A 27,685-nucleotide genomic window follows, 5' to 3' on the forward strand; every position below is an offset into this window, starting at 1 on the left:
TTTTTTTTGCGGTACGCGGGCCTCTCACTGTTGCGGCCTCTCCCGTTACGGAGAACAGGCTCCGGACGCGCAGGCTCAGCGGCCATGGCTCACGGGCCTAGCCGCTCCGCGGCATGTGGGATCTTCCCGGACCGGGGCACGAACCTGCGTCCCCTGCATCGGCAGGCGGACTCTCAACCACTGCGCCACCAGGGAAGCCCCCCCATGGAGTCTTGAGTGAGGCTTTTACCTGTGAGTGAGGCAGACAGCCACCTCGGATATTTATGAGTAGTGCAAGGAACAGATGGCGGTTCAGTCACCTAGTTCCTAGCAGACAGGAGGGCTCCACATACTTCCTATCACCTTCAGCCAGTGTGACTTCAGTCTCAAAGCCTGTGCCTCCCGTTACAGGGTGTTGGGGATGATTTACTGGATTTGCCTTAAGGGCGTGGAGCTTTTCATTTGAACATTCTTGGCCACGGTCTGCGGAGCTACTACTTACAGGAAGCTGGGCTGTCAGGACTGTGCAGAGAGGCAGGTTTCCTCTTCCTGCCAGAGTCCCAGCCAGGAGCTCAGGCCTCCCCACTCAGGGCCCCAGCTCTCCCACCTCTCACTCCAGGATAGGAAGGAGTAGTTTGAAGAAGGCTCCTGAGGGGCCGAATGGCCCAAGGCAGGGGCTCTCAGGATCCATGGTGGATATGCCTTGTGCGTTCATTTCACACTGAAAATAGGGCTGCATCTTTATCTTCTTTTCTGTTTTTTTTGGAAGTATATTTGATTTACCGTGTTGTGTTAGTTCCAGGTGAACAGCACAGTGATTCAGTTATACATGTATATGTATATATAGCTCTTTTTCCAGTTCTTTCCCCTTATAGGTTATTACAACATATTGAGTATAGTTCCCTGTGCTATACAGTAGGTGCTTGTTGTTTATGTATTTTATATATAGTAGTGTGTTTATGTTAAACCCAAACTCCTAATTTATCACTCCTAACCCATCTTTATTTATAATTTGATAATTCAGACCTTTGTTCACTTCCTATATCAGCACTTTGCAGTAAAATTCCAAGGTTTCATGTGGAATTCCTCTCTGTTGGAAAGGACAGTATTCCATGAGATTTTTTTTTTTTTTTTTTTTTTGCGTTACGCGGGCCTCTCACTGTTGTGGCTTCTCCCGTTGCGGAGCACAGGCTCCGGACGCGCAGGCTCAGCGGCCATGGCTCACGGGCCCAGCCGCTCTGCGGCATGTGGGATCTTCCCGGACGGGGGAACGAACCTGCGTCCCCTGCATCAGCAGGCGGAGTCTCAACCACTGCGCCATCAGGGGAGCCCCATGAGATTTTTTGACTTTGCAGTTTAGAAAAAGTTAAATCCCTAGCTAAGAAATACTGTTATCTTTTTCTTTAATTTTCTTGCACTGGAAATCTCCCCAGATAGGTTCATATGGGTGAATTTCATGTCACTTCCTTCTTCTTCCCCAAACTACTAAACTCAACCCATCTGCTTTGCATTACATTACGACTTTGGCCTGGCCACTGACCCTCAAGATCTGTGTCCAAGCTTGTGAAGTGCTGTCCTAGGCGCTTCACGCAAAGTCCAGAAACGATCTTTTGAAGCTCCCGCTGAGCAGTGGCGAAGCTGCGATAAAGTGTGACTATAACTGGAACTGCCCACCCTGCATCCCTCAGTGCCTCATTTTGCTTTCTCTGTTGATTGGTAATTTTCTCCGAGAAAAGCCATGAATCACTCTGTTGTGGCTTTCAGAGATGGCAATTGGAATAAGAAAACCCGTAGGCATTTTCTCACACTTCTCTTAATACCTTGATATTTTTGGATGTTACGTGGCAGCAAGCAAATGTTTCCTAACAGTTTTTTGGAGAGCGATGCAACCTAAATATGGAAGATCATGCATTCAGCGGAATAAGCCAGACACTTCAGAATTTTTTTGATAGAAATTCAGAAAATCTTTACATTAACTGTAGCATGGTGGGGCAGAAGCTTGCATTCGAGCAGGTACAGAGCTCTCATCCTGGACTTGAACAGTGATTGATGGCAGAGTCCTTAATGTAGTTCTACAGTTCAATTTAGTTAGGTAAAAGCAGTGCCAAGCCCTAGCTTTCAGCCCTTCTGAACTACATTGGTTTTGGAGATCCTTTTCTTCTAAACTGCCTTTGAGATTGCAAAAAGTTATGGCCGATCAGGTAAGGAGAAAATCGCTGCTGTCTTTAGAAGCAGTTGTATTTAATTAATATAATACAAATTTAACTAGGACAATGGAGGGGTTGACCTTGGTCCCAGGATAGCTAAGTAGTAGCCACCCACAGCAGTCCCCGGCCAACACACATACACACTCATTCCTACCGCCCTCTCTTCCTCACCACCTCCCCCAACATAATCACACATTCTCTCTTGCTCTCTGCCTTCCCTTCTCTTCTTTCTTTCTCTCCATCTTGAATTTTTTAATTTAAAAAAAAATTTTTTTTTTTCGCTGCACCACGTGGCTTGCAGGATCTTATTTCCCTGACCAGGGATTAAATCCGGGCCCCAGCAGTGAAAGCCCAGAGTCCTAACCGCTGGGCTGCCAGGGAATTCCCTTCCCTTCTGTCTTTTCCTTTCACATTTCTGATGTCCAAAATCTTCATTTAACAGGGGCATGGGGAAATAATTGTGTTTTAGGCAACACACTAACTAGAGAAAGCAGAGTTATAATTTCAACACAAACTTCTAGTAATTAATTAAGAAACTTTTACTGTAGGCATTCACCTCTTCTGAGATAAAAGAGTTGACCTGATTTTTAATACAACTGTAACTCCAGAAAAGAAAACAGTTATTTACCAATAAATAACTTTTCTTCAGGAAAGCATAGTTTTTTCACATCTCTAATAGGTTGGTCCCTTTACCAAGTCTCCACGTAAGTTGAGGAACTTGGAGAATGTTGCTATGCACGTGTCCTAGATGAATGTCTTGGAGGTTTGTAGGGGTCAAACTTTCGTTTCAATGCAGTCATTTAAGTTATGTTTATGATTTGGCCCTCACATCAGGTTTCATTATCCGTATTTTACAGATGAGAAAGTTGAGGCTCAAATATAATATGTAACTTGCGTAAGATCACACAGTAAGAGATAAACTTGGAACTCAAGTCCAGGCCTTCATGAATCCAAAGCATATTCTCTCCCCAAATAAAACAACAGTCTATAAAATTAATGAAAAAAAAAAAGAAAAGAAACAGACGGATATTGTCTTGTACCTTCCTTGATATTGTATTGATTGTTTCTCGTACTTTAACTTTGCAGAGTATAGATCAAGTCTATTCATTACTGCCAAGCTCCCAGTCTTCATATTTTTACTACAGTCTCCCAAAATACATAACAGTAAATATTGCAGAAAACCCAATGGTGTCATTTTAAGTGGAGTGGGAAAATACAATGTTTCAGTCAGAAGAATGGTTGAAATGAATAAGAAGAGTGTAGTTAGTGAGTTTCTAGAGAGCTTAAAGCTACTCTTGAACTTATTTCATTATAGAATCAAGTTCTTAACACACAGTCAAAATGAGAGAATTGCAGTGTATCCCTCCATTATACCATTTAGCGTTCCCCTTTCCTGTTCCAATATAGCAGTAAAAATGTGAAATCTGTTCCCTCAGTCATCCAGGGAAGGGTTTCAAACTATTTGGGAAAAAAAGCTGAAAAGGGCAGATCTGGGGATGATAGCATGTAAATGTCTAAATATAGGCTTCCAGCTCCCTTTGTTCTATGTACTCTGGGTTTCTGGTTAATACAGCAAAACAGTAAAGTGTAATATCATGCCTTTTTTTTTTTTTTTTTTTTTGGTTTGGGGGCCTCTCACTGTTGTGGCCTCTCCCGCTGCGGAGCACAGGCTCCGGACGCTCAGGCTCAGCGGCCCTGGCTCACGGGCCCAGCCGCTCCGCGGCATGTGGGATCTTCCCAGACCAGGGCACGAACCCGTGTCCCCTGCATCGACAGGCGGACTCTCAACCACTGCGCCACCAGGGAAGCCCTAATATCATGCTTTTAAGCAGCAAAAATAATAGATGATACAAGTAGAAAAGAAAGAGATGGAATCAAGAGAGATCACAATTTTAGTCTCATTTTGTCTCTTGCGTCTTTATTCCTCATGTCCTTTATAGGTTCTGTCTTTCAATATATATTGTGTATATATATATGTATATGTATATATTTGGTCTCTACTCTAGATTTTCAGCTGTAGCCAATGTGTTTATAGGCTAGGAGACTGATAACAAATGTTCCTTTAAGCTGACAGCTTAGGTGTCTTTAATTTTAAAATACTGTGATTGTTTTTGCTGCCTTTCATGATCAAACATGGAGCCATTGGACTTATCAGAAAGAAATACAATGTGAGGTGCTCTATTAAGCAGTGGTATGAATTTCAGAAGAAATTCATAAACAGGTCAGCTAAATTACAGAGGGAGAATTTTTCTGTATGAGTTTAAAAATTTTTAATTAGAAATTATCATGCCAAAATATATTCTTAAATTTATTTGAAAGTAATCAAAAGGATTATGAACACCTGTATATCATTTAGATGTAGAAAAATTAAGTGATGACGTTTTCAATAAAATCAATCATTTTCACACATTATGATAACATTTTAATAAGATATCAGAAAGGTGTAGCCACCCTCAAATAAATGTGTTTACAAATAAATGTATTTACTCTTTTTGTTTGTATTATTGGTACTTAAGGGGTGTGAGGGGTAGTTAGTCAATGGGAGTGTATTCTTTTATTGAAAGATCAATTATTAGAAAAGTTCTCTAAGGCAATGCATTTCGTCTTCCTAGAAGACGAAACTAGGTTAATGTAGTTTTTTTAAATTAAAATATCTTTAAAGAATACGAAAGAAAGTGCCAAGTAAAATTTTGTGTGTGCTGGTATTTTAAATTGTATCCTTATAATCATGAAAGATGAGTGGACTTTTTTTCTTTCCATTATTTCCTAAAGTATTTATGCATCATGGTAGGCAGTTTGAAAGATGTCAAACTGACTAGCCTTCTGACCATTTTCAAATTGCAGTATACCTAAGTACCTGACCTCCAACAGAGAAAAAGTAACTTTTTCAGCATCTATTTTACAATTTTCATTGTTCGGTGTCCTATTTTAAGCTGATATGGATCTGTGCCTGTTCGCATACTCAAGCAAGTGCGTACACTGAAAAATAACAGCAATAGAAGCATAATACCTATTATGGGGAGATGGAAAAGCCCTCCTATGTTCTGCAAATGTCTGATAGCATAGGAATATTGTGTTCTGTTCTGGGTACCAGTGATAAGAAACACAATCAAAATAAGGGGAAAGAAAGGAGGATCGCTTAGGAGATTTAATATTATTTATAATATGAGGAACTATGTGATATAAAGAAGGGACTGGAAAAAAACAGGAAATTTTAGGTTTCTGCCACATGTCATAAATTCATGAACTTTGAACTAAAATGTGTAATCACCTAAATAAATTAGATGAAAACAAAGATCAAGAATCACTTATAATATATGAAAAGTTTCAATCAAATTACATTTCTCTTTAAGAATAAATAATGGTAGGAGACTTCTGGAATGGCTAAATGAGGAGCTCTGTAAATTCACCCTCCCATAAAAGCAATGAAAACACTGGCAAAACCATCAAAATCAACTTTTTAGACCACAGGAAATTAACTGAAATCTTGTAACAATCTGGTAATAGCTTATTTGGGAAAAACTGCTGAACCTCATTAAGAACTATAGGGTTTGTGGCATTTTAACTTGATCTGCTATTGTTACTCTCTTCCCAACTCTGCACAGTAACCTTGAAAACCAGCGTCACAACCACATAACTGTGAAAAATGGCAGCCTTGGAGTCAATGGAGGAGCAGTCAGGTTGGGTTTGGAGCTCCACAAAAAGTTCTACCTACAGAGCCTTGTCATCATTTGATTTATCTCACAGCCTGGGGAAAAGCCCACTCAGGGTGCTGTTATTTGATCTGACTCAGAACAGCTGCTGGAGGAAAAACCCTATCCCCAGGGCATTTGTCAAAAAAAATCAGTAGTGATTGTTTAACATTACAGACAAGCAACTAGAGACTTAAAAGGAAGATAAGGGAAATGTGACATCCATAGGGGGTTTTGAACAGCTCTAACATGTTCCTGGGGATCTAGAAGGTTGTATTCATGTACAAAGTTACATGCATGCCCAGAAAAGATGTGAGAGGGCCTAAATCTCTCATCTCTAGCCAATCTTGAAGCTCTGTGCAAGTAGAAAATGAAGTCTAAGGCAGAGTTATAAACTGACTGCCTGGGCATTGAAATCATGTCCCAACACGCAGGGAAAGTCTGACAAAAAAGGTTGGAAGACTTATTTTTTCAAGACTTTTAAAGAAGTCTCGGACCAATCACTAGCTGATTAATAAGTTAACTGAACAGATACTTGAGCTGTTATATGCTACAGAGAATACAAACTTTGCAAGATTGGTCTGGGAAAGTTATAAAACAAACAAACAGCAACAACAGCAATGACACAAAAATAATAACAACAATGACAACAAAAATACTTTTTTGGGAAGGAGTGATCTAACTTCAGAGTTTCCACATTATATTATTTTAAAAGTCTAGTTTTCAACAAAAAATTATGAGACACACAAAGGAATAAGGAAGTATCATCCAGACACACACAGTCAATAGAAACTGTCCCTGAGTGATCCCAGATCATGGGTTTAATAGACAAAGACTTTAAACAAGCTTTTACAGATATGTTCAAATAACTAAAGGAAATATGTCAACAGAATTAAAAGAAAGTATGAAAATGATATCTCACCAAATAGAGAACATCAATAAAGAAAGAGAAATTACAAACAAAGAGCCAAATAGAAATTCTGGTTTTAAAGTTACAAGAACTAAAATGAGAAAAATTCACTAGCAGGACTCAACAGCAGATTTTAGCTGGCAGAAGAAACAATCAGTGATCTTGAATATAGGTCAGTTTAGATTATCCAGTGTAAGGAACAGGAAGGAAAAAGAAAGAAGAAATATAAATAGAGTCTCGGGGACCTGTGGGACACAATTAAGAATACTAACATACATATAATGGGAATCCCAGAGTAGAAGAGAGAAAGAAGCAGAAATATTATTTAAAGAAATAATGGCCCCCAAACCCCACAAATTTGATTAAAAAAAAAATTAGTCTCCACATCCAGGTAGGATACAAACTCCAAGCAGGATAAACTCAAGGAGATCCACTCTATACATATCACAGTCAACATTTCAAAAGGCAAAGACAAAGAGAGAATTCTGAAAGAAGCAAGAGAAAAATTATCCATTGTATATAATGAATCCTCAATAAGAAAAACAACTAACTTTTACTCCAAAGCTATGGAGGCCAAAAGGCAGTGGAAAGACAACCAAAGTGCTGAAAGAAAAAGGCTGTCAACGGAGAAGTCAATATCCAGCAAAACTATGCTTCATAGAGATTAAGACACTTCCCCCAAAAGAAGCAGCTGAGGGAGAAATTGTCTCTAATATATCTGCCTTACAAAACATACTAAAGGAAATCCTTCAGGAAGAATTGAAAAGACACAAGGGAGTACTTGATACCATGTGAAGAAACAAAGAGCATCAGTAGAGGTAACTGCATAGATAAATATAAAAGGCAACTTACAGGTATGTTTTAGTAAAAGGATCCAGGTTAGAAAGGAAGAAATAAAACAATATCTGTTTGCATATGACATGATCCTGTATACAGAAAATCCTAAGGAATTCACACACACACACAAAAATCTACTAGAAGTATTAAATGAGTATATTGAGATCTCAGAATACAAAATCAAGTTACAAAAACGTTATATTTCTATACACTGACAATTAGCAATTCAAAAATGAAATAAAGAAAACAATTCTAGTTAAAATAGCATAAAACGAATAAAACGCCTAGGTATACCTTTCACAAAATAAGTGCCATACTTGTACCCTGAAAACTACAAAATGTTGCTGAAAGAAATTAAAGAATACCGAAGTGGAAAGGTAACCCCTGTTTATATATTGGGAGAATTTCTATTGCTAAGATGGCAAGATGGCAGTACCCCCCAAACTCTTCTTCTGACTCACTGCAGTCCCTATTGAAATTTCATCTGACATTTTTTCTGAAATTCATAAGTTGATCCTAAAATTCACACAGAACTTCAATGGATCCATAATAGCTAAACGATCTTGATAAAGAACAAAATTGGAGATGCACATTCCCTAACTACAAAGCTACAATAATCAAGAAATTGTGCTACTGGCATAAGGATAGAAATATAGATCAATGGAACAGAATTGACAGCCCAGAAATAAACTCATGTTTATGACCAATTGATTTTTGACAGAAGTATCAAGAACAATTTAATGGAGAAAGGATACTCTTTCCAGCAAATGGTTTTGAGACAACTGAACATCCACATGTAGAAGAATGAATTTGGACATGTACCACACCATATAAAATTTCTAACTCAAAATGGATCATAATTCTAAATATAAGAGCTAAAAACATAAATTTTTAGAAGAAAAAAGAAAAACTAGGAGTATTTGTGACTTGGGGTTAAGGAGTAGTTTGTTAGATATGACATGTAAACACAAGCTACAAAAGGAAAAAGAGATACATTTGACATCACCAAAATTAAAAACCTTTCATGCATCAAAGGATATTATCAAGAAAGTGAAAAAAACAACTCAGAGCATGAGAAAGTACATTCAAATAAATTTTCTGATAAGGGACTTATATCTAGAATTTTATAAAGAAACTTTACACTAAATGATAAAAAAGATGAATAACCCAGTTTAAAAGTGGACAGAGGGTTTGAATAGACATTTCTCCCTGGAAGACATACAATAAACAATAAGCACATGAAGAGATGTTCAACATCATTAGCCATTAAGGAAACGCAAATCAAAACCATAATAAGATGTCACTTTGCACCCACTAGCATGGCTATAATGAAAAACACAGATAGTGATAAATATTGGCAAGGATGTAAAAAAAAAATGGGACTCTCAAACAATGCTGATAGGTATGTAAAATGGTGTAGCCCTTTGGAAAAAAAATAGCAGTTCCTCAAAATGTTAAACATAGAGTTACTATATGACCAAGCAATTCTTCTAGCTATATACCCACCCAATAGAAAGAAAACACATGTCTATGTAGAATTGTGTACATGGATGTTTACAGCAGTATTATTCATAGTAACCCCAAAATGAAAACAACCCAAATATCCTTAAACTGATGAATGAATAAACAAAATGGTATATCTACATAATGGAATAGTTTCAGCAATAAAAAGGAATGGGTACTAATACATGTTATACCATGAATGAGCCTTGAAAACATTACGTTAAGTGAAAGAAGCCAGGCACAAATGATCACATATTGTATGATATCATTTATATGAAATTTTTACAATAGGCAAATCTGTAGATACAGAATGATTAATGGTTGCATAGGGCTGGGGGCAGGTGAGGTGGGGTGGAGAGTGACTGCTAATGGGCAGTCTTTTCTGGTGATTAAAATATTCTAAAATTAGACTGTGTTGATGGTTGTACAACTCTGTGAATACACTAAAATACATTGAATTGTACACTTTAGACTGGTGAATTTTGTGGTGTGATAATTATAATCTTCTAATAAAGCTATTTTTAAAAAGCTATTATGACAATCTCTAGGTCCATCCATGTCACTGCCAATGACATTATTTTGTTCTTTTTTATGGTTGAGTAATATTCCACCGTATATATGTACCACATCTTCTTTATCCATTCCTCTGTCGATGGACATTTAAGTTGCTTCCATGTCCTGGCTATATATATAAAATAGATACCTAATAAGAATCTACTGTATAGCACAGGGAACTCTACTCAATACTCTGTAATAACCTATATGGGAATAGAATCTAAAAAAGAGTGGATATATGTATATGTATAACTGATTCACTTTGCTGTACAGCAGAAACTAACACAACATTGTAAATCAACTATACTCCAATAAAAATTAATTTTAAAATGCTATTATATAGCTTAAAAATGTAAACAAAAAGTGTTAGGTCTTATACATGTTAAAATACTTCATGAAAATTAGAGTGCTACAAATCATTATTTTATCAATTACTAACATAATTTTTATCGTTAGGATGTTTAACCAATACTCCCATTATTTTAGGTAGGTTGCACTCTTCAAATGTGTTAATATTATTTCCTGTGGAAATACATCACTTACAAAATACTCATTTGTATGAGCTCAAGGAAACAGAATAATTTACAATAATTTTATTGACATTTCAAGACCTTTTCAGGTTAACCTAAAATGCATTTCAAAATAATTTAGTAGCAATATAAAATTAAAAGAGAGAACAATTGCTTTGTAGGTGTGTCTATTATATATTTACTTTGACTCATCGTCGCTCCTAACCACATTCTTACTAAAGCATGCTTTCCTGTTTTCATTGTGTTCCTGCCCCACTGAGAATGCTTTATCGATTCCCCTTAGGCTTCTCTGCTGGCCATGCAGGATTTCCCACAGTCTAACTCCAATCCAGAGGCCAGCCTTATCTGCTGTTCTTACATAAACCCTGTAAATCATTCAAATTGTCTGGTCTCTGAACTCACCTGGCATTTATTCATCATTTATTTCATTAGTCTTTCAATGAAAACATTTGTTCAATGTCTACCATGTGTCATAACTACTATGATCTCAAGGTCTTGATATGTGGTGAGAAATCAGAAGACCACAAGACAGAGTAAAAAATAACAGTATTAATCAGTTCAGACAAATGCAGCAAGGAGGCCAAACTTCAGCTCCAATCACCAGCTCTGATGACAGCTTCCCAAACAGAGGGATACACACATCCCAAAGCAAGACAGTGGCACCACAATGCAGTGATTCTCATAAGCCAGAGACCTGCAAATCTTCATTCATGTTATGCAGTGATAAAACCAATCAATACATCAATTAAAGCCTCTGTGTTGGTCAATCAAAGAGAATAATAACCTATGCATATAGTTGAGATTTTCTAAATCTCAAGTTGTCTGCAGAGCTTTAGGCCCCCAGTCAGTCAGATAGGGTTCTACTTCCCCTGGTTGTGAGGGAAGTGATTTCGATTTTTAAAAAGGGATTGTTTAGGGTCATTTTCTCTTTGGGGAGCTAAAGTAGTTAGTAGGCAGAGCATATGGGAAAGTTTTGGTACCTTCAGTGAGAGCTGGAAATGTCATTTTGACCCAGAGTGCCTTAACACTGCAGAGTTCTGCAGGCTTCCTTAAAATGCGGCTGCCCATCGTATGCTCTACAGAACACATTCATTCAGAACAAAGGTCTGTGACCAAAAGTTCAACTAGAGTCTAGCCTTCAGATCAACATATTTCACTCAGAGATTGGAATCACTGGCCCCTGCATGTTCGTGAAATGCCCTTAATAGCAGTGATCCTAAAGGCTACAACTCCAGAAAGTGTGACCTGAAAAAGTTACGAATATTTCTTTTTAAAAATAGACTATGTTTTAGAGCAGTTTTACGTTCACAGCTAAATTGAATGGAAAGTACGGGGAGTTCCCATATAAACTCCTAAACCCCACCCCCTCTCTGCCTTCCCCAGCTTCAACATCCCACACCAGATTGGTGCCTTTGTAACAATCAGTGAACATACAATGATATATCATTGTCACCCACGTTTACATTAGGGTTCACTCTTTTAATATTTATTTTTAAATGATTTAGAACATTAATTTTATTTAAATAAAGTTGTATTTTTATGTTAAAATGGTCCTAAGTCTTATTATCATTAGAATAGTTGAATTCAGTTATGATTGCCATTTCTGTATATGTATGTCTCACTTTATATTCGATGGGGTTTACAGCAATTAAAAATACAAAACACTTTGCAAGCTGGGTCTTAATATCTGGTCCCCTCAGAATTCCTGAGCTGAGATCTCTGATACACACACACACACACATGCGCGCACACACACACATAATTTTAAGTGGATGATGTGTTGGTGTGTGCCCTCCTTGTTCCATTGCTTATGTGGTGTCTGGCTTCTGTTAATGTTCCCACCTCCTACTCTCCATAAGAAGTGTAGATTAATCATTAAAAGAGGAAGTTTAGTACAGACCAGGAATTGCTGTCACATGAATGACTGACTAGAAACTCATAAAAATAAAATTCGGTACACATTTAAGGGGGAGCCCTTTATAGCTAGAAGGAACGCTATAGATCTGTCTTTATAGGTTGGCGCTTATTGAACCTGTCATGAGCTGCAGCCATTTAAACCTCATCACTTCAAGCCTTATAGATTACAGTCTGGGCTTATGGTTCATTTCACTGGCAAACCAGAGGTAACTCCCATTCTCCTGTTTTATTTCCCTGCGTTGGTATCCCTTTGATTTGTAAACTAAATCAAACCGTTTCTTCCCAAAAGTCATTAAAATAATGTTCTTCTCAAACAAAGGAGGAAACTTTAGTGTATCAACAGAACACACCCTTTGGTTGGCCATCTGTCTACTTGTCTGTCTGTCCATCCATTATCTATCTATCTATGTATCATCTATCTGCTTATCACATATCTATCTACCTACCTATCTACCTACCTGTTCATTTAGTTATTTAAATTTGGTTTCCCAGAAGAAAAGCAGCTTAGTGATGGAAAGACCATGGATTTTTGAGAGGGCTGGGTTCTGTCCCTTACTTTGTACTTGGGAAGACAATAAGAATCTGCACCTTTGTTTACTCATCTGTAAATTGGGGGAACTAATATTAACTGTACAGGGTTTAAGGGTTAAGAGGGATCACGTATTTGGAAGTGACTTTATTACCCATACCGCAGCAGTGAAATGTTAGCACTGCCGTGGTGGTTGAGTGGGTGTGGAGCTGTCATCCTCTCACATCAGTCTCCAAGAATACATTTGAGAAACCACTCACTTGGAGCAGGAATGCAGCCTGTGAACAGGGACCAGGGCAAACTAACAATCCATCACTGCGAATACAGGGCACCCATAACATGACACCAAGAAGATGGAAACCTTGCTGTTTTTTAAGGCAAGTTTCCAAAGTGCACTCACTCATGTTATCTCATTCTTATTTTGATCATCAAAACAACCCAATGAAGTAGTCTAGGCACTGATTATTGGCTCCATTTTACAATGGAAAAAGTCTGGTGAGTCAAGGGCTCCGACGAGGTTCTGGAACCGATGAGCATTAAAGCTGGATGGAGGCTGAGTCTTTAGACTCAGAACAGGAGACGTTCACTACTGGGTTGCTTGCTTGCTAAGTAGGCAAGCCGACTGAGTGAGGTAGAGGCTGGACTGAGCTTATACTTCATTCTGGTTTGTGGTGGATGATTGAAGCTAGAGGGGACACATCCACATCATTAATATTGAACATGAAAACAACACGTAAATCTCAGGAAATGTAGCCTTTTTAGGAGATCAGGGAATTGTACACATTTTGTTTAGGTGCAGTGTACTATTAAAGCTGAGGCTTGGAGCTCTGTGTGTGACAACAAAAAAGGCTAAGAGCTTAACTGGTTAACTAGATGAGAAGCAATCATAAACCAAACGTGCAAATATAATGAAGGGGGAAAATGAGGTCGAAAATTGACCTTACCTTCTCTCAGGGCATAATTTCTAATTCTTATTCAACTTTCAAAGGACAAATTGTAAATTTGTGTTGCCAGTCTGAAAGGCTTTGTCCTTGATTTGGGTAAAGAACCAATTAAAACATTATTCACTTTTATAGCCCGAGGGGTGTAAAAAGATTAAACAAAGATACCAGGTGATTTTGTGTCTTTATAAAAATATTAAAACGTGAAGTCTACATGAAAAAAAATATTATTTGGATGTTATTTATATAACAATATCATCTATCTTAAAAGTTTATATCCATTATCCACCTTTTTTTTTTTTTTTTTTTGTGGTACGCGGGCCTCTCACTGTTGTGGCCTCTCCCGTTGCGGAGCACAGGCTCCGGACGCGCAGGCTCAGCGGCCATGGCTCATGAGCCCAGCCGCTCCGCGGCATGTGGGATCTTCCCGGACCGGGGCACGAACCCGTGTCCCCTGCATCGGCAGGCGGACTCTCAACCACTGCGCCACCAGGGAAGCCCTATCCACCTTTTTAAAAGCACCTTTTTCTATTCCAGCTGCCATCAAAATCAACTCAAGAGGCTGCTTGTTTCTGAGGCACATTTAAAGGGTTATTTTATAGGTTATTTTATAGCCAGCATATATGCTGGTTATTTTATAGGTTATTTTATAGCCAGCATATATGCTGGCCCCTCCAGAATGTGAATCTCAGTGTGTGGTCCTCAGAACACCAGCGTCAGTATCATCTTGCACATGCAAGTTCTCAGGCCCCACCCTAGACCTACCAAATCAGAAACTTTGAAGTTGGGGTCCCTGAATCTCTATGCTACAAGCCCTCCAGGTGATTCTGAACTTTGAAAACAGCTGCTCCAGAAGAGACAGGCATTGCCTTGGGGGTGGGTTAGGGTTCTTCCAAGGCAGAAGAGGTTAATAACAATACAAATGTCTTTGGAATTATTGCCCAAATTATAAATGATGGGTTTTCATGGATCTAAGTCCTTCTCCACCCTGTACATACAGAAATGAGTGTTCTGAATTATCTCCAGTGCTGTTCATGACTGTACAGCACCATATCCTCTCCCAGTTCTCCTGTAATTAGTGACCTACACCAAGAGATGGTCAGGGGAGCTTATTATAGTCATGGAGCAGACCATGATCAAAGCACCTCCTTCTATCTCTGAAGATTGACAGGGAGAGATGGAGAGGATATGGTTCTAAGATTAGCAAATTGCAGAGTAATCCTGGGATGTTGGAGAGAGGGCGTTAGCTGATCCCTGAAAGCAAAGTTAATTTTCAGGGAATCTAAAAATGCACCAAGTTGGGAGTGTTATGGTTATTGTTATTTTTTAACTTTCTTGGGTCTCCGCGGTACTAACTTCAGGGCACCATGACCCCAGTTTAGAAGGAAAATGTTCTGCTTGTGAAAGCTTGCATAGCAAATCTGGGTAGGGCTGTCATTTAAAGCCTCTCTGGTCACCGCACGCTGCACATGAAGGCACCTTCCACATGGCAACTCTTAGCACCACCCATGACAGCAAAGCCATTTGCCTAAGGGCAGGCGGTGCATAGAAGGAGGGAGCCCAGAATGCCACATCATCCATTCTGCGAGGACCCTTAGGGAGATACAGAGTGTATATTTTCTGGAAGTACAGTTTATTATGTTGTTTGAAAATGTTACTCTGAGCAACAGATGTTATTTTTGGAGGCCAAGCAACTTTATTTTAGTGAAAAAAGGTCTTGGCAGAATTTAAAGATTGTTGGCTAGAAGAAGGGGTTGGTATATGGGCTTCCAATCTAGTCTCTTGAGTGGTACTGGGACAGTTTGCATGCAGAGGCACAGGGCTGTAATTTGCAGTCTTCGAGTGGCTGCTGCCCTGCCATGACTAATGCCACCAGGGCTCAGCAGGGAAGCAAGGAGCCTTCCTCTTATCTTCAGCTCTCAAGTGCCAAAGGGAGAAGAAAAGTGGTTGAGGAGCTGATTGTGTCCTCAAATCCACTGGGGGTTTCGGGACACTTCATTCCCCCTCTTTACTTAGCTCAGAGTCTGCTCTGGTGGAGCAGATTGAGACCTTGATCCTCAGTGCCAAGAAGATTATTTGCTATTTGCTCTTATATTTAAAATTTCAAAGTGGCACCCTGGCTTTATGAAGAGAGCACTTCAATGGAAAACTTCCATCACACCCTTTTCGATTCTCTCCAGGGACAAAATGTCAAGTTTCCCAAGGAAATTTAGTTTTATTTCTATCTTATTCTCATACACCTTTGACTATTTTGTGCTAATTAATCTCTCTCGTGGATGGCAAATTACTGAAGGACAGATAGAGAAGGAAAATTCAATTTGACTGCTTAGTGGGCCAGGGGGGATCCAAGTGCAGAGAACTGAATCGAGGCTGTATTGCCCCCAAGGCTGGTAGCCTTTGGATGAAGGCATGGTGCTGCTTGGGAAATTCTGTTATTGACCATATCAAAGAGACCCAACCTGGTAGGTGGGGACACAGAGCCTGGGGACACACTGGTGTGATCAAGAACATCCCATAGGTGGCTGTACCAAGACACCAGATGATCTGTTCATTTTGGATCAATATCTTCATCCAGATTTAAGGGTTCAGGCCTTACTCACATCCCTTAGCAGAGGGAGTTCATAAGAGCTGCTTATTAACAGGCTTTCAGAGTCTCAGAAAAATGTTTCAGGATCAGAGTAGACTCTTGTGGTGAGCTGGAGGTTGACTTTATAATAGACCAAACACTTTGGTTGTTTAGGGAAACTCTAAAGTTTGGCAAATAGACAATGAGTTTGGAGCTTACTTCAAAAGCACTAAAGAGGAGGATGGACAAATCCAGACCCCATGGCAACAGAGGTCCTAACGGAAAACTTGCTTCACTTAGGATTGGCTCAGAGATCAATGGAACAGGATCTGCTAGAGTCAGACTTCATTAACTCTGCTATGTGTTCTGGTCAACAAACTGAGTAATTTCAGATTCATTTCTGCCCTTTTTCTGCTCTTCTCTGTCTCAAATGAAACCACATTTCCTAGGCTCCCATGTCCTTTGCCTTCCTGGTATGTTTGGCCAGTACGAGGCAATGACAGAAGTTTGAAGGGCTGGAAGGAGGGAAAACCACCATATGTCTCCCTCTTTCTCTCTCTGCTCCTTGCTGTGTTTCCTGTAGTATCAACATTTCCTCTTGAGCTCTCATTACCTCAAAAAAGCCCCTCCCTCCATGAGCCCATCTCTCACAAGGCAGTCTCCACTGACTCCAGCCCCTTCTGGAAGTCTTCAAACGCTAGGCCCTCCACTTCCTCCTGCCGTCCCATCACCTCTAGTTGTGGTTATAGCTTTCTGCTGTTGCCTCCCCGTCTCCTGACCGGCTTCTCAGTTCTTCCACTGTTTTGGATAACAATTTCCCTCTATTAAGTGCCTTCAGTTTGAAAGATCTATGGTGGTTTCTGTATTCCTGGCAGGACCCTAGGGTACGCTTCCACCGAGCAGATGTGGAATTGCATCAGAGACCATATGATTATTAAATTACTCTCTTTCCCCTGTTTCAGATTTATGTCCTATCCTCTACTGGAAACATTTCCCCTTTCTAGCCTTATTGTTCACATCCACGTTGAATTTTAGTTCCTTGGGGTCATTGTGTCCTTTTCATCTCAAATCTATATCTTCATCTTAAAATTAGCTGGCATTGTTTGAAATACAACCTAGGAAAAATGGCTCAATGAGTCACAAAATAAAATTATAAATGTAAATTCCCATCCTTTCTTCCCTACAGCCTGGGTCATCCACTTTTCCAACTATGTTATTCCTTTCTGCTATCTGAATATCAGGCCACCTGGCAAGGGTCATGTCTGCTTGAGTTTCTACAGTGCTTCTGGCATTGTTGGCTCACAGCAAAAAGAAAGCACTCATCTCCACCTACATCTGTCATATTTCAACAAAGGGCAGAAATGCCATATCACCATGAAGCTAGAGATCCTCATTAACCCAGCCAGGGGCTCAAGAGAAAACAATAACTTGTATTGTTTCGGCAAAGTTTGTCAAAATTCTTAGCAAAAATTTAGGCTTACCATGAATATCACTCTGTGAAGCTACTGCTAATGGTAGAATTTAAATTTTTCATAATACATATGTATATTATAGGACTCCAAGGTCTGGTACATTATAAGGAGTCCTGGGTTCCATTATTCACGGTGCCAGTAATTAGCTGTGTGACCAGAAGCAAGACTTTCATTTCTGGGTTCATTTTCACATTAGTGAAATAAGGTAATTGGACTAGATAATTTCCAAGAGCCCATAAATATAAAGTTATAACTGTATAGTAAATTTGGCTTTTTTTTTTTTTTTTCACTGTTCATGCTTTATTTTCCCTCCTTGAGAACAAAAGAGATTGTCATGAGCAAAGAAAGAAAAACTTTTCTCTGCTGGCTTTTCCCACTTCAATACTCCCATCCATATTACCCCTTTTTTCCTTTAATGTGTGATGCATGCTTAATATTATCCTTTTGCCCTAGAAGCAGTGCTAAGTGTGAGAGAAAAGACCAATGGGCTTTTGGTTCTGCGTGTTCGGTTTGTGTAGTTAGTATTCATAGACCCAAGCTGTCCCACTCTTCTTAGCTTGGAATATCTTAGTTTTGGTATACTGGAAGACTTGATCCCCCGAGTTTTTCCTTTATTCTGATTGAGCCACCCATGTTTTATCCTGGTGGCAATGCCTCGTCAGGGTTATGTATGGGCCTTGGTCAATTTTGTGCATAACCAGAGTAGTTAAACATTTCAACTATGAGATTCGGATTCTTTTGCTCTCAAACCTTCCTCTTCCCATTCCCCTGCCATTGTCCTGTGTGAGGACCCCTAAAGCTTCATGAGATTCATTTTGATTAAGCTGGTATCTCATCTTTCAAATCTCAGTTTATTCAACACTTCCTCAGGAAAGCTTTTCATTTCTACCCCTAGCATGGGTTAGAGCATGCTTCTATGATGCCCTCTACTCTCTTTACCAAGGAGAACAGCTACTGGAGACAGACTGGTTCTAAATTCTGCCAGGAAATAACCATGTGAAAGTTACTTAAGCTTCACAAGACTTAATTTTTAAGATTCTGAAGTGAGAATAATAACTGCATATACGTCCGTGTTTGGGGGGAGGATTTTTTTATGTAAAACACTTAGAACAGTGCCTGGCAATTGGTAAGTGCTCAACAATATGGTTTGCTGTTATTATTATGATTGTTATTGACATTATTGATTGTTTATTTCTCTCATCACCAAACTGTAACTACACGAGTGCAGAGATTGTGTTTCTTCTTGCATGGTCAGAGTCCAAACTCCTAACACCTAATAGGTGCTTGATAAATATCTATTGAATGAATGAATGAATCCCTAAAATCTCTTCTAAAACGCATGTATTTCTAGGAGAATTAATTGAGTACATCAGCCATTCACACTGAGTGAAGGGAATCTGGCTAGTTCCTGAAGAGGCAAGATATAAATGGGAAGAAGGCAGAAAGAAGGCCCAGAGTATGGAGAGCAGGTCTGTGCACTGTACAAGGGGGTTTCAGTAACTAGCTTACCCCTGAGATAAGAGAGTGCTTCAAGGGGAGATAGAGGGGCTCCAAAGAATATACTTGCATTGACTATGAGGTTTTCCTTACAATTGCCCATATATGAAGGTTTTGCTGTGTGATGCGGTGGCATATTTCATACCAGATAGACTGGAACATTCAGTGATGTTTCTACTTGCAAGAAGCATGATTCCTTTAGGCTTTAATGCTTACTGAGCATCTCAAGATGTATTTTTCCAACTCAGTTCTTAAATTTTCATCTCCACTATGCTACCATCCATGTGATGGGGGCAAATGGATTCTTAATTTCCAACACTCAATATAATGTCCTCAAATGTCCTTCAATGAAGTGTGATCATAATTAATATGACTCTTTGTCCATGCCAAGTATTTTATTGTACAGATTTTTTTTTTACTATAATAACCTGTGGGATAGGTAAGGTAAGTATTATTATCATACCTGTTTTAGGGATGATGAAATTGTGGTTTAAAGGTTAACAGACATTTCTGAGGTCACACTCCAAATGCTGCATACCTTCTACTGTATGGTTCTTTTATGTTTTCTTTATGGATGGAGGCTTTACAAACTTTTCCAAATATGTGGGCTTTAAAGAGCCATATTTCAGTGGTGTCTGCACATCTCTTGCATCTCTTCAGTCCTCACGTGCTGCATTCTAGCTCATGAAGTGGCCTGGGACCAACAAGGCTACTGTGCTCCCCAACAAGGATCACAGTGCTGCAGACTGAGAATTAGTGAAATCCGCACAACCTAACACTATTTCTTTCAGTACAGTATCAAGGAAAGGATTTAAAACAAAAATGACACAAATGTGCTACTATATATATAGAACACCCCAAAAAACCTGCTCAACTACAGAGAGTATATCCGCCATTCTAATGAAACATATTTGCAGATTTATACAAAGAAAAATAGCTATGAGCATTTTTCTCTCTGTTCGTTTTCCAACATTTAAGGTAATCTCTACTGCTCTCTTCCTTCTTATGTGAACAATGGACTATCACAATTTTCCTTCGTTGTCTAAGGCCTCAGCTAAGTCTCCTAGCCACCAAGTCTCTCTTTTTCCGTTCTCAGGAAGATAAACTTGGTTAGAATTTTTTGTTGTTTGTTTTGGCTCTGGCCTGATTTATTCTTGCCTCCATAAATATAAAATGCCTGAAATCAATAACTGACATAAAGAAACCACAAATCCTGAAAAGCCAAATACATACTTTAAAAAATACATATACATAGTTAAATCAATCATTAATCATTGTTCTCCTTCCTGTAAAAGTAAAATGAATCATCTTTGTGTAAGAACCAAAGATTCATTTCTGTATAGCAAGGCAGCAAATTTTTCAAAAGAATGAAATACTATTTTTGTTGTGCTCAACAAATAAATGATGGGGGCCTGTCAAAAGGACACAGGAGCCAGCTTGAAAGGGCACTTGCTGGACAATTCTGGGACAAAATATTGATAGTAATGGATTACAACCTTGAATAAAATAAGAATATATGAGTCTATGTTGATAAAAACAATAACTTACAGTAGAATACCAACCAATAAGTGTAGAAAGAATGACAGATTTAGAAAACTACCACTTGGGAGCCATTGTACTAATTGATTAAGGTAAGAGTCATCCACGGATGCTGAAAGTAATGGGTGAAAGTTTGTTGAGGATCAGGATATTTACATAGTCTTAGAGGATCTCTCACAAATTATTTATTAATTGCAAACAGAAAAATAACAACTTTACCCTGAAAAATGCCACCTAAATCAAGTGATTAAAGTTAACTTCACCAACGATGGGACAAACCAACAACATGTGTCTTCTGATATGATTTACAGAGAAGGACACACTGTCACTTCTGTTGCATTTCTGCCCCCAAATGCATAAGCTGAATCTAGTCACAAGGAAATGCTAGACAAATCCAGTTGAGGGACATTTTAGTTTGTCCGTATTCAAAAACTGTATACTCTTCAAGATGCCTTGTACTCGTTGAAAATGTCAAAGGCTTGAAATATATTTTTTTAAAGACTAAAGAAATCTTCCAATTTAAGAGCGAGTAGAGATGTATAATAACTAATTTTAATGTTTGATCCTGGATTAGATACTGGACCAGGAAAAAAAAGTAAATATAAAGTGCATTATGGGGACAATTGAAGAAATTGGAATAAGGACTGTGGATTAGATAACATTATTGTGTCACTGTTAAATTTTCTGATATTGGTAATTATTTTGTTACATTACAAAATATCCTTATTAAGTATATATATTGAAATACTTAGAGGTAAGGATGCACAATATCTCCAACTTACTCTCTAATGGTAAAGAAAAATGCAAATTATATATATTATATATCATATAAAGAGAGAATGATAGAACCAATGGAACAAATTGTAAACAGTGAGTGAATCTCAATAAAGAGTATATGAGAGTTATTTATTCTGTTTTTGTAGGTTTTTTCTAAGTTTGAAAATATATTCCAAAAAAGTGACCCAAAAAATCGGAAAGCAAAATTTCCCTATCAGCAGATGGCATCATTTGAATTTCACTGTGATAAGAAAGAAAAGCCCAGCTTCCAGAAGTAAGCAGCCTAAGTTCTCATTTCCTAGTCATCAGTTATCTTTGTGTGTTTTGGAGTTAGAGTTCTTTTTTGTGGTTTTGTTTTTACTTTTTGCATCCTTAAGTATAAGGTGGAAGCCAAAAAGAGTAAAAATGGGACACTCCTGGTAAGTTTAGAGCTACCACTTCAGGGACAGGAAGCAGTTGATCAGTTTTAGTACCATATTTTCATGAAACAGGAATATGGTTGTTTCCCAAGAATGGCCATAAATTATATCCTTCAAGTCAACCCCGGCTAGTGGGAATTCGTATGAAAAATTACTTGCTAGTTCTCAAGCTTCTTGCATGTCTCTGCTGACATTTTGGCAAAGCAAAACTGGGGGTGGCTGGATTGTAAACTATTTCCCCAAATTACAAAATATTTTAGAGCTGATACCAGACCTACACTCTTATCTGCTGACTGCAAATATTTTTAAGCTATTCTGCTATGTCCTGCGCATCTTCCTCAAATGCAATCTAAGTGGCCTCTTTTCTTTTTCCTGCCTTCTTGAACCGAAGAGATCCAGAGGTCAGAATGAAAAACAGCCCATCCGCTAAAGGGAAGACCCTAGAGCAGGTCCAAGAAAAGAAGCTGAAAGGGAAGACAGGGTGAGAGATGTTTATTAATCTGTAGCTGGTCCTTCTTTTCTCATTTCACGACAGGCGAGGGATACTTTACGGCAGGCACTGGTTTAATACATTACCGTGCATTTTCTCATGTAATCCCTTAATATTTCTGAGATGGGCACTACTTTTATCTCCATTTGGCAGCTCAGATAACTGAAGTTTAGAGAGTTAAAATCATTTGCCAAATATGAGCGGTGGGGTTGAGATTTGAATGAAATGCTGCCTGACTTCAGAGTCTCATTAGGCTTTAATTATCCTGTTTTATTAACTGTAATGAATACCCTGCTCTACTTGTTCTTCCCCGCCCTGAGGACACATGGTGCAGTGATAATGTCATCCACTCCTGCAGAATTTGTTGCATATCTTGGTTTAGACAGAAAATACCAAAACTATTATCTGTTTTCTGAACCCAGTAATTTCATTAACATTCTTCCAACCTACAAGCCAATAGTATTTGATCCTCACACTGTTACCTCTCGGTTATACTGCAAGATTTTTGGGGGGCCTCTCACTGTTGTGGCCTCTCCCATTGCGGAACACGGGCTCCGGACGCGCAGGCTCAGCGGCCATGGCTCACGGGCCCAGCCTCTCCGCGGCATGTGGGATCTTCCCGGACCAGGGCACGAACCCGTGTCCCTTGCATCGGCAGGCGGACTCTCAACCACTGCGCCACCAGGGAAGTCCCATACTGCAAGATTTTGAAGTGACTTCTTAATCACCAGAAAGATAGAGATTAAGTTAACACTTTTTTGAAGTAGGTAATCATAATACAACTGCTCGAAAACTGATGTGGCATTTGTGGTAAACTTCTGTATCAGGATGGGTAAACCTCTACAGCAATGTTTCTAACCTGAGGTCCAGACCCACCAAGCAGTCTTCAGAGGGTCTGTCAACTTGTATGGGAATACATTTCATCTTCTTTTTCACTAACCTTTAAATTTCATTTAAGCGAACTTTAGCCTTGCCTTCCATTACAAATGTTGATACAAAGCACAGTGTTGTTAGCAATACCGGTAACTGTCACCCATAGATACCACAGATATTTTCAGTCATATATATCAGTTGCTGCTGATATTTCAACATGTCATCTATACTCATAATTTACTTGAAATTATGATAATTCATAGATAATTATTAATTAAACTCGTGACTAGATCTTATTTAAAATGTTAACAAAGAAGCATGTAATTGCTATATCAAAAATTTGTGTTTTTAATGTTTTTAAATATTTTTAAAACAGTACATCAATATTTTAAAATATTTTAATAGTAGTATTTCAACCTAGGTTTTATTTGTAATTACACTTTTTATGTTATATATTATAAAATATTATTCTGAGAATCAATATACAGGCTATGCCAAAATGGTCCATGGCATGAAAATGGTTAGGAATTCTACTCTGTAGCATGAACCCCTTTATAGCCTGAGTGGGGAATACCCTGGCTTAACAACTGGCTGCTTTCAGAGTCCCCCGGAAAATTGCAGTGACCCCAGGAATGGAGAAAAGCTCTAAATGCTAGAACAAGATGATTGTTAGGTCCTACCAAGCGTGTCCTACCCAGTGCTTCAGGAACCTTCTCCTCCCTTTAGCCCTCACCCCTTCCAGGTCCCAGAAGATTGGGCAGTTATTATTCTGCCCAGCCCCACTGCCTGTACTCCTTCCTACTCAATTTCAATGAAAGCAGCTCTTCCAGCAGCTGCTCCAGTGCGACCCCAGTGCTCTGGGGAGCTGGGCCCGTGTCAGTAGGCCACGGGGGTAGATCAGAGCCAAGACTCTTGTGATCCTCTCCACCCTCATTTTCCTGTGAAAACGCATCCCAGGAGGACTTTGCTGGAGGGTTGATTAACTTAGCCATATATTTACTTTGCTGGAAACTTAAGTTGTCCTTTTATGTGTCATTTTCTCTAATTTCATGTTTTTCATCCTTTATTTTCCAACAGGCAGATTCTGGTCACACCTACAGAAGTTGCCCCAGGTGTGTGCATATTTTTCTGATAGTTACAATGCATCATAGACCCTTCCTGAAAATGAAGGACGAAAAAACTTAGTGGTGTTTATATATTCTAAATACAATGTCTGCTTCCTTTCCTTTTTGTTTGTTTTTTCTTTTCTTTTTTTTTTTTTTCTTTATATTTTCTTCATTTAGGTTTCCTTATTTGGTCTCTTTATTTTATTTTATTATTTATTTATTTATGCAGTCTGAATAGGTCTTAGCTGAGTTTCTCATCATAACCGATCATTTTATACATATACTATTCAGTTTCTTTCCCAAGTCTCTATAGAGCAAGGATCAAGACAGTGTGACATCAGTGTCTAAATGCCTAAGCATGTGTAACTTACATTTCAAAAATGGAAAATGTGTGATACTATCATCACATTTAAATTAGCTTCTCCAAGGCTCCTTCATCAAATATTAGGGCAGACCCATTCTGAAGTTTAATGTATCTTGAAAACTGTAATGTAAAAATTCTGCTTGCATGCAAGTTTTTAAGTCTTCATCTGCCCCAAACAATATCAGAGGTAATGTTTATAAACGTGATTTCTGAGTGTGACTGAGACAAGTTTTAATCTACATTATTACCCTGTTGGGCAGGGGACCAATGAACTGCCACATTATGGAAGCACCAGAAGACTTCTGGCCATCAGTGGATGTCTATGGTAGCTTCTTGTAGTTTCAGTGTTTTGTTTTGTTTTTTATAAGTTTATTTATTTATGTATTTATTTTTGGCTGTGTTGGGTCTTCGTTGCTTTGCACGGGCTTTCTCTAGTTGTGGAGAGTAGGGGATACTCTTTGTTGCAGTGCCCGGGCTTCTCTCTGCGGTGGCTTCTCTTGTTGTGGAGCACAGGCTCTAGGCGCGTGGGCTTCAGTAGTTGTAGCTCGTGGGCTCTAGAGCACAGGCTCGGTAGTTGTGGTGCACGGGCTTAGTTGCTCTGTGGCATGTGGGACCTTCCCGGACCAGAGCTCGAACCCATGTCCCCTGCATTAGCAGGTGGATTCTTAACCACTGTGCCACCAGGGAAGTCCAGTTCCAGTGTTTTTTACATTCTGCAAAATTTTCACAAATCAGACTACTCTAGCTATTTGGCCAAATTTTCCTTGAAGAAAATGAAATACAATCAACCCCTGATTCTTTTCTAATTATTGGGGGCCACTGCTTCCTTCATGAGGAATAATAATAAAAATAGAATTTGTTTGGCTTCATAATGCAATATGTGAGTTTTTACAACAGAATCGCCCTCCTAATTGCTTTGCTCTGGCCAGTTCTAAAAGGAACTTGCCTTAGCTGAATGGCGGTGTGACATGATCCAGAACCGGATCAGATGGTTGAATCTAAGGGCAATCTGGACACAACTTCTGTGCTCTGTTGATGGCCAGGGAGACTCAGTGGTAAATGACAAGCCAAAAGACAGGGCTCGGGAATATATATCTGGATTTGTTTCCAGGGGCTGCCATAACAAAGTACCACAAACTAGGTGGCTCAAACAACAGAACTGTGTTATCTTACAGTTCTGGAGGCAAGTCAAATCAGGGTGTCAGCAGCACAGCTGGTTCCTTCTGAGAGCTGCAGGGGAGAATCTATTCCTGCCTCTCTCCTAGCTTCTGGTAGCTTCAGACATTCCTTGGCTTGCAGACGGTGTTCTCCCTGTGTCTTCACACTGTCTTCCCTCTGTATTTGTCTATCTCTGTGTCCAGATTTCTCCTTTTTATAAGAATGTAGTCATATTGGATGAGGGCCCACCCTAATGATGTCATCTTAACTTGATCATCTGCAAAGACCCTATTTCCAAATAAGGTCATATTCAAGGGCACTGGGGGTTAGGACTTCAATATCAATATCAATTCAACCCATAACAATATCTATCTTGAAAAATCACCAGAGATGATAATTTGTAACTATTAGTAAAATTTATGGGAATCCTATAATTTGCCTTCAGTGAATTTATTTATTCTAGACATCTTATTTAGATGATAGGATGCCAAAAGTAATGCACTATGAATGTTCTTTTTCTGTAAATTATCAATGCTATTCAATTATTCCTATGTCTTCCAGGGACTATGGTTCCCTACTGTTTTCTCATAGACCTTGTTGGCATTTTTCTGAATTTCATCGCTCTCCCTTCATTTTATAAACATTAGACTCTCCCTCTTTTATACTGGATAAGCAAATGTTTAAAGAGTGAGTAAAGGATCTCTTTTGTAAGTAAAGTACATGTCTGGGGCCCTGCTACTTGGGAGACTTAATTCAGTTTCATTCATTTGTAATATTCAAAGTCTGTACTACTGCTTCATATTTTTCAGAATAGTAACCGTCACATTAGATGGTTAGATACGGTTAGATATGTTCTCTTAAAGTAGCAAACGATTGTAATCAAATTTAAAATTAAGCATCCATCACAACTCCCCCCTTTCTTCCTTTCAAGAAAACATAAAGAAACCTGGGCTAAACCCAGGGCTCTGTGGACTTGCTGGAAAAACACTGACCCAGAAAATAAATGTGTAACAAGTCAAATTTTTTCCATTACTTAAGGGAAATTGTGGTGTTAATTTTTTTCTTAATCTCTGGGCTAAGTATAAATCTGTGACTCACCCAAACTACCTCATTCTTAGACCATAAATATTAGGAGTGATGACTTATAAGGAGGTCATGTTGATGTGTGGTGAGTAAATGCTTGTCCACACATATTAATTTAACAAGAAAATAGCACTTTCCTAAGTAGCATAACATAAACAGTAGAGAATTTAATATAAGTGAAAAGCAGTGTTCTTTCTGAAGAGTTACTATGACAAAAGAATCCTTTTTTCTCCTCCAAATAGTAATACAATTGTATTAGGCTTTAGTATCTAAGAATATGTGTATAAATCTGGTTCCAATCAAAAAAAGTTCTATTAAATTTCCAATACTATGGGAAAATTAAATGTTAAAAACTATATTTGTTCATTGCAAATTTCTATTCCTAGTACATGGGAAACCACAGGGAGGTGTTCCAGCTGGGTTGGTTTTCTCAATTCAGGTTGTCAGTGTTAAACTTCAACCCTAGGGGGCTTCCCTGGTGGCGGAGTGGTTGAGAGTCTGCCTGCTGGTGCAGGGAGCACGGGTTTGTGCCCCGGGCCGGGAAGATCCCACATGCCGCGGAGCGGCTGGGCCTGTGAGCCATGGCCGCTGAGCCTGCGCGTCCAGAGCCTGTGCTCCGCAGAGGGAGAAGCCACAGCAGTGAGAGGCCCGCGTACTGCAAAACAAAACAAAACTTCACCCCTAGGGCACTGCTACATGACTTGAATTTCAGTGACACAAATGGGGTGATGTCATGTGTTC

General features: G+C 39.0%; 1 protein-coding gene across 5 annotated transcripts in view; it reads left to right on the top strand.

Annotated features, from left to right (window-relative positions):
• RERG (RAS like estrogen regulated growth inhibitor) overlaps positions 1–27,685 on the top strand; it is a 107,004-nt gene that overhangs the window by 41,070 nt on the left and 38,249 nt on the right. For 3 of the 5 annotated variants that reach the window (XM_027129521.1, XM_027129522.1, XM_027129526.1), the window contains exons 1-3: positions 21,602–21,725; positions 22,262–22,351; positions 24,311–24,345. The exons of 1 other annotated variant lie outside the window; for it this stretch is intronic. In XM_027129521.1, coding sequence (XP_026985322.1) covers positions 21,673–21,725; positions 22,262–22,351; positions 24,311–24,345 — 178 coding nt within the window. In that variant the 5' untranslated portion in view covers positions 21,602–21,672. Of the gene's footprint in view, positions 1–21,601; positions 21,726–22,261; positions 22,352–24,310; positions 24,346–27,685 lie in introns of those variants that run through there. One more of the 5 variants, XM_027129523.1, reaches the window with a different exon arrangement.

The sequence above is a fragment of the Aethalodelphis obliquidens genome, unplaced genomic scaffold (assembly GCF_003676395.1).
Source record: "Aethalodelphis obliquidens isolate GAN/ISIS:26980383/991018 unplaced genomic scaffold, ASM367639v1 scaffold36, whole genome shotgun sequence".
Classification (NCBI taxonomy): Eukaryota; Metazoa; Chordata; class Mammalia; order Artiodactyla; family Delphinidae; genus Aethalodelphis; species Aethalodelphis obliquidens.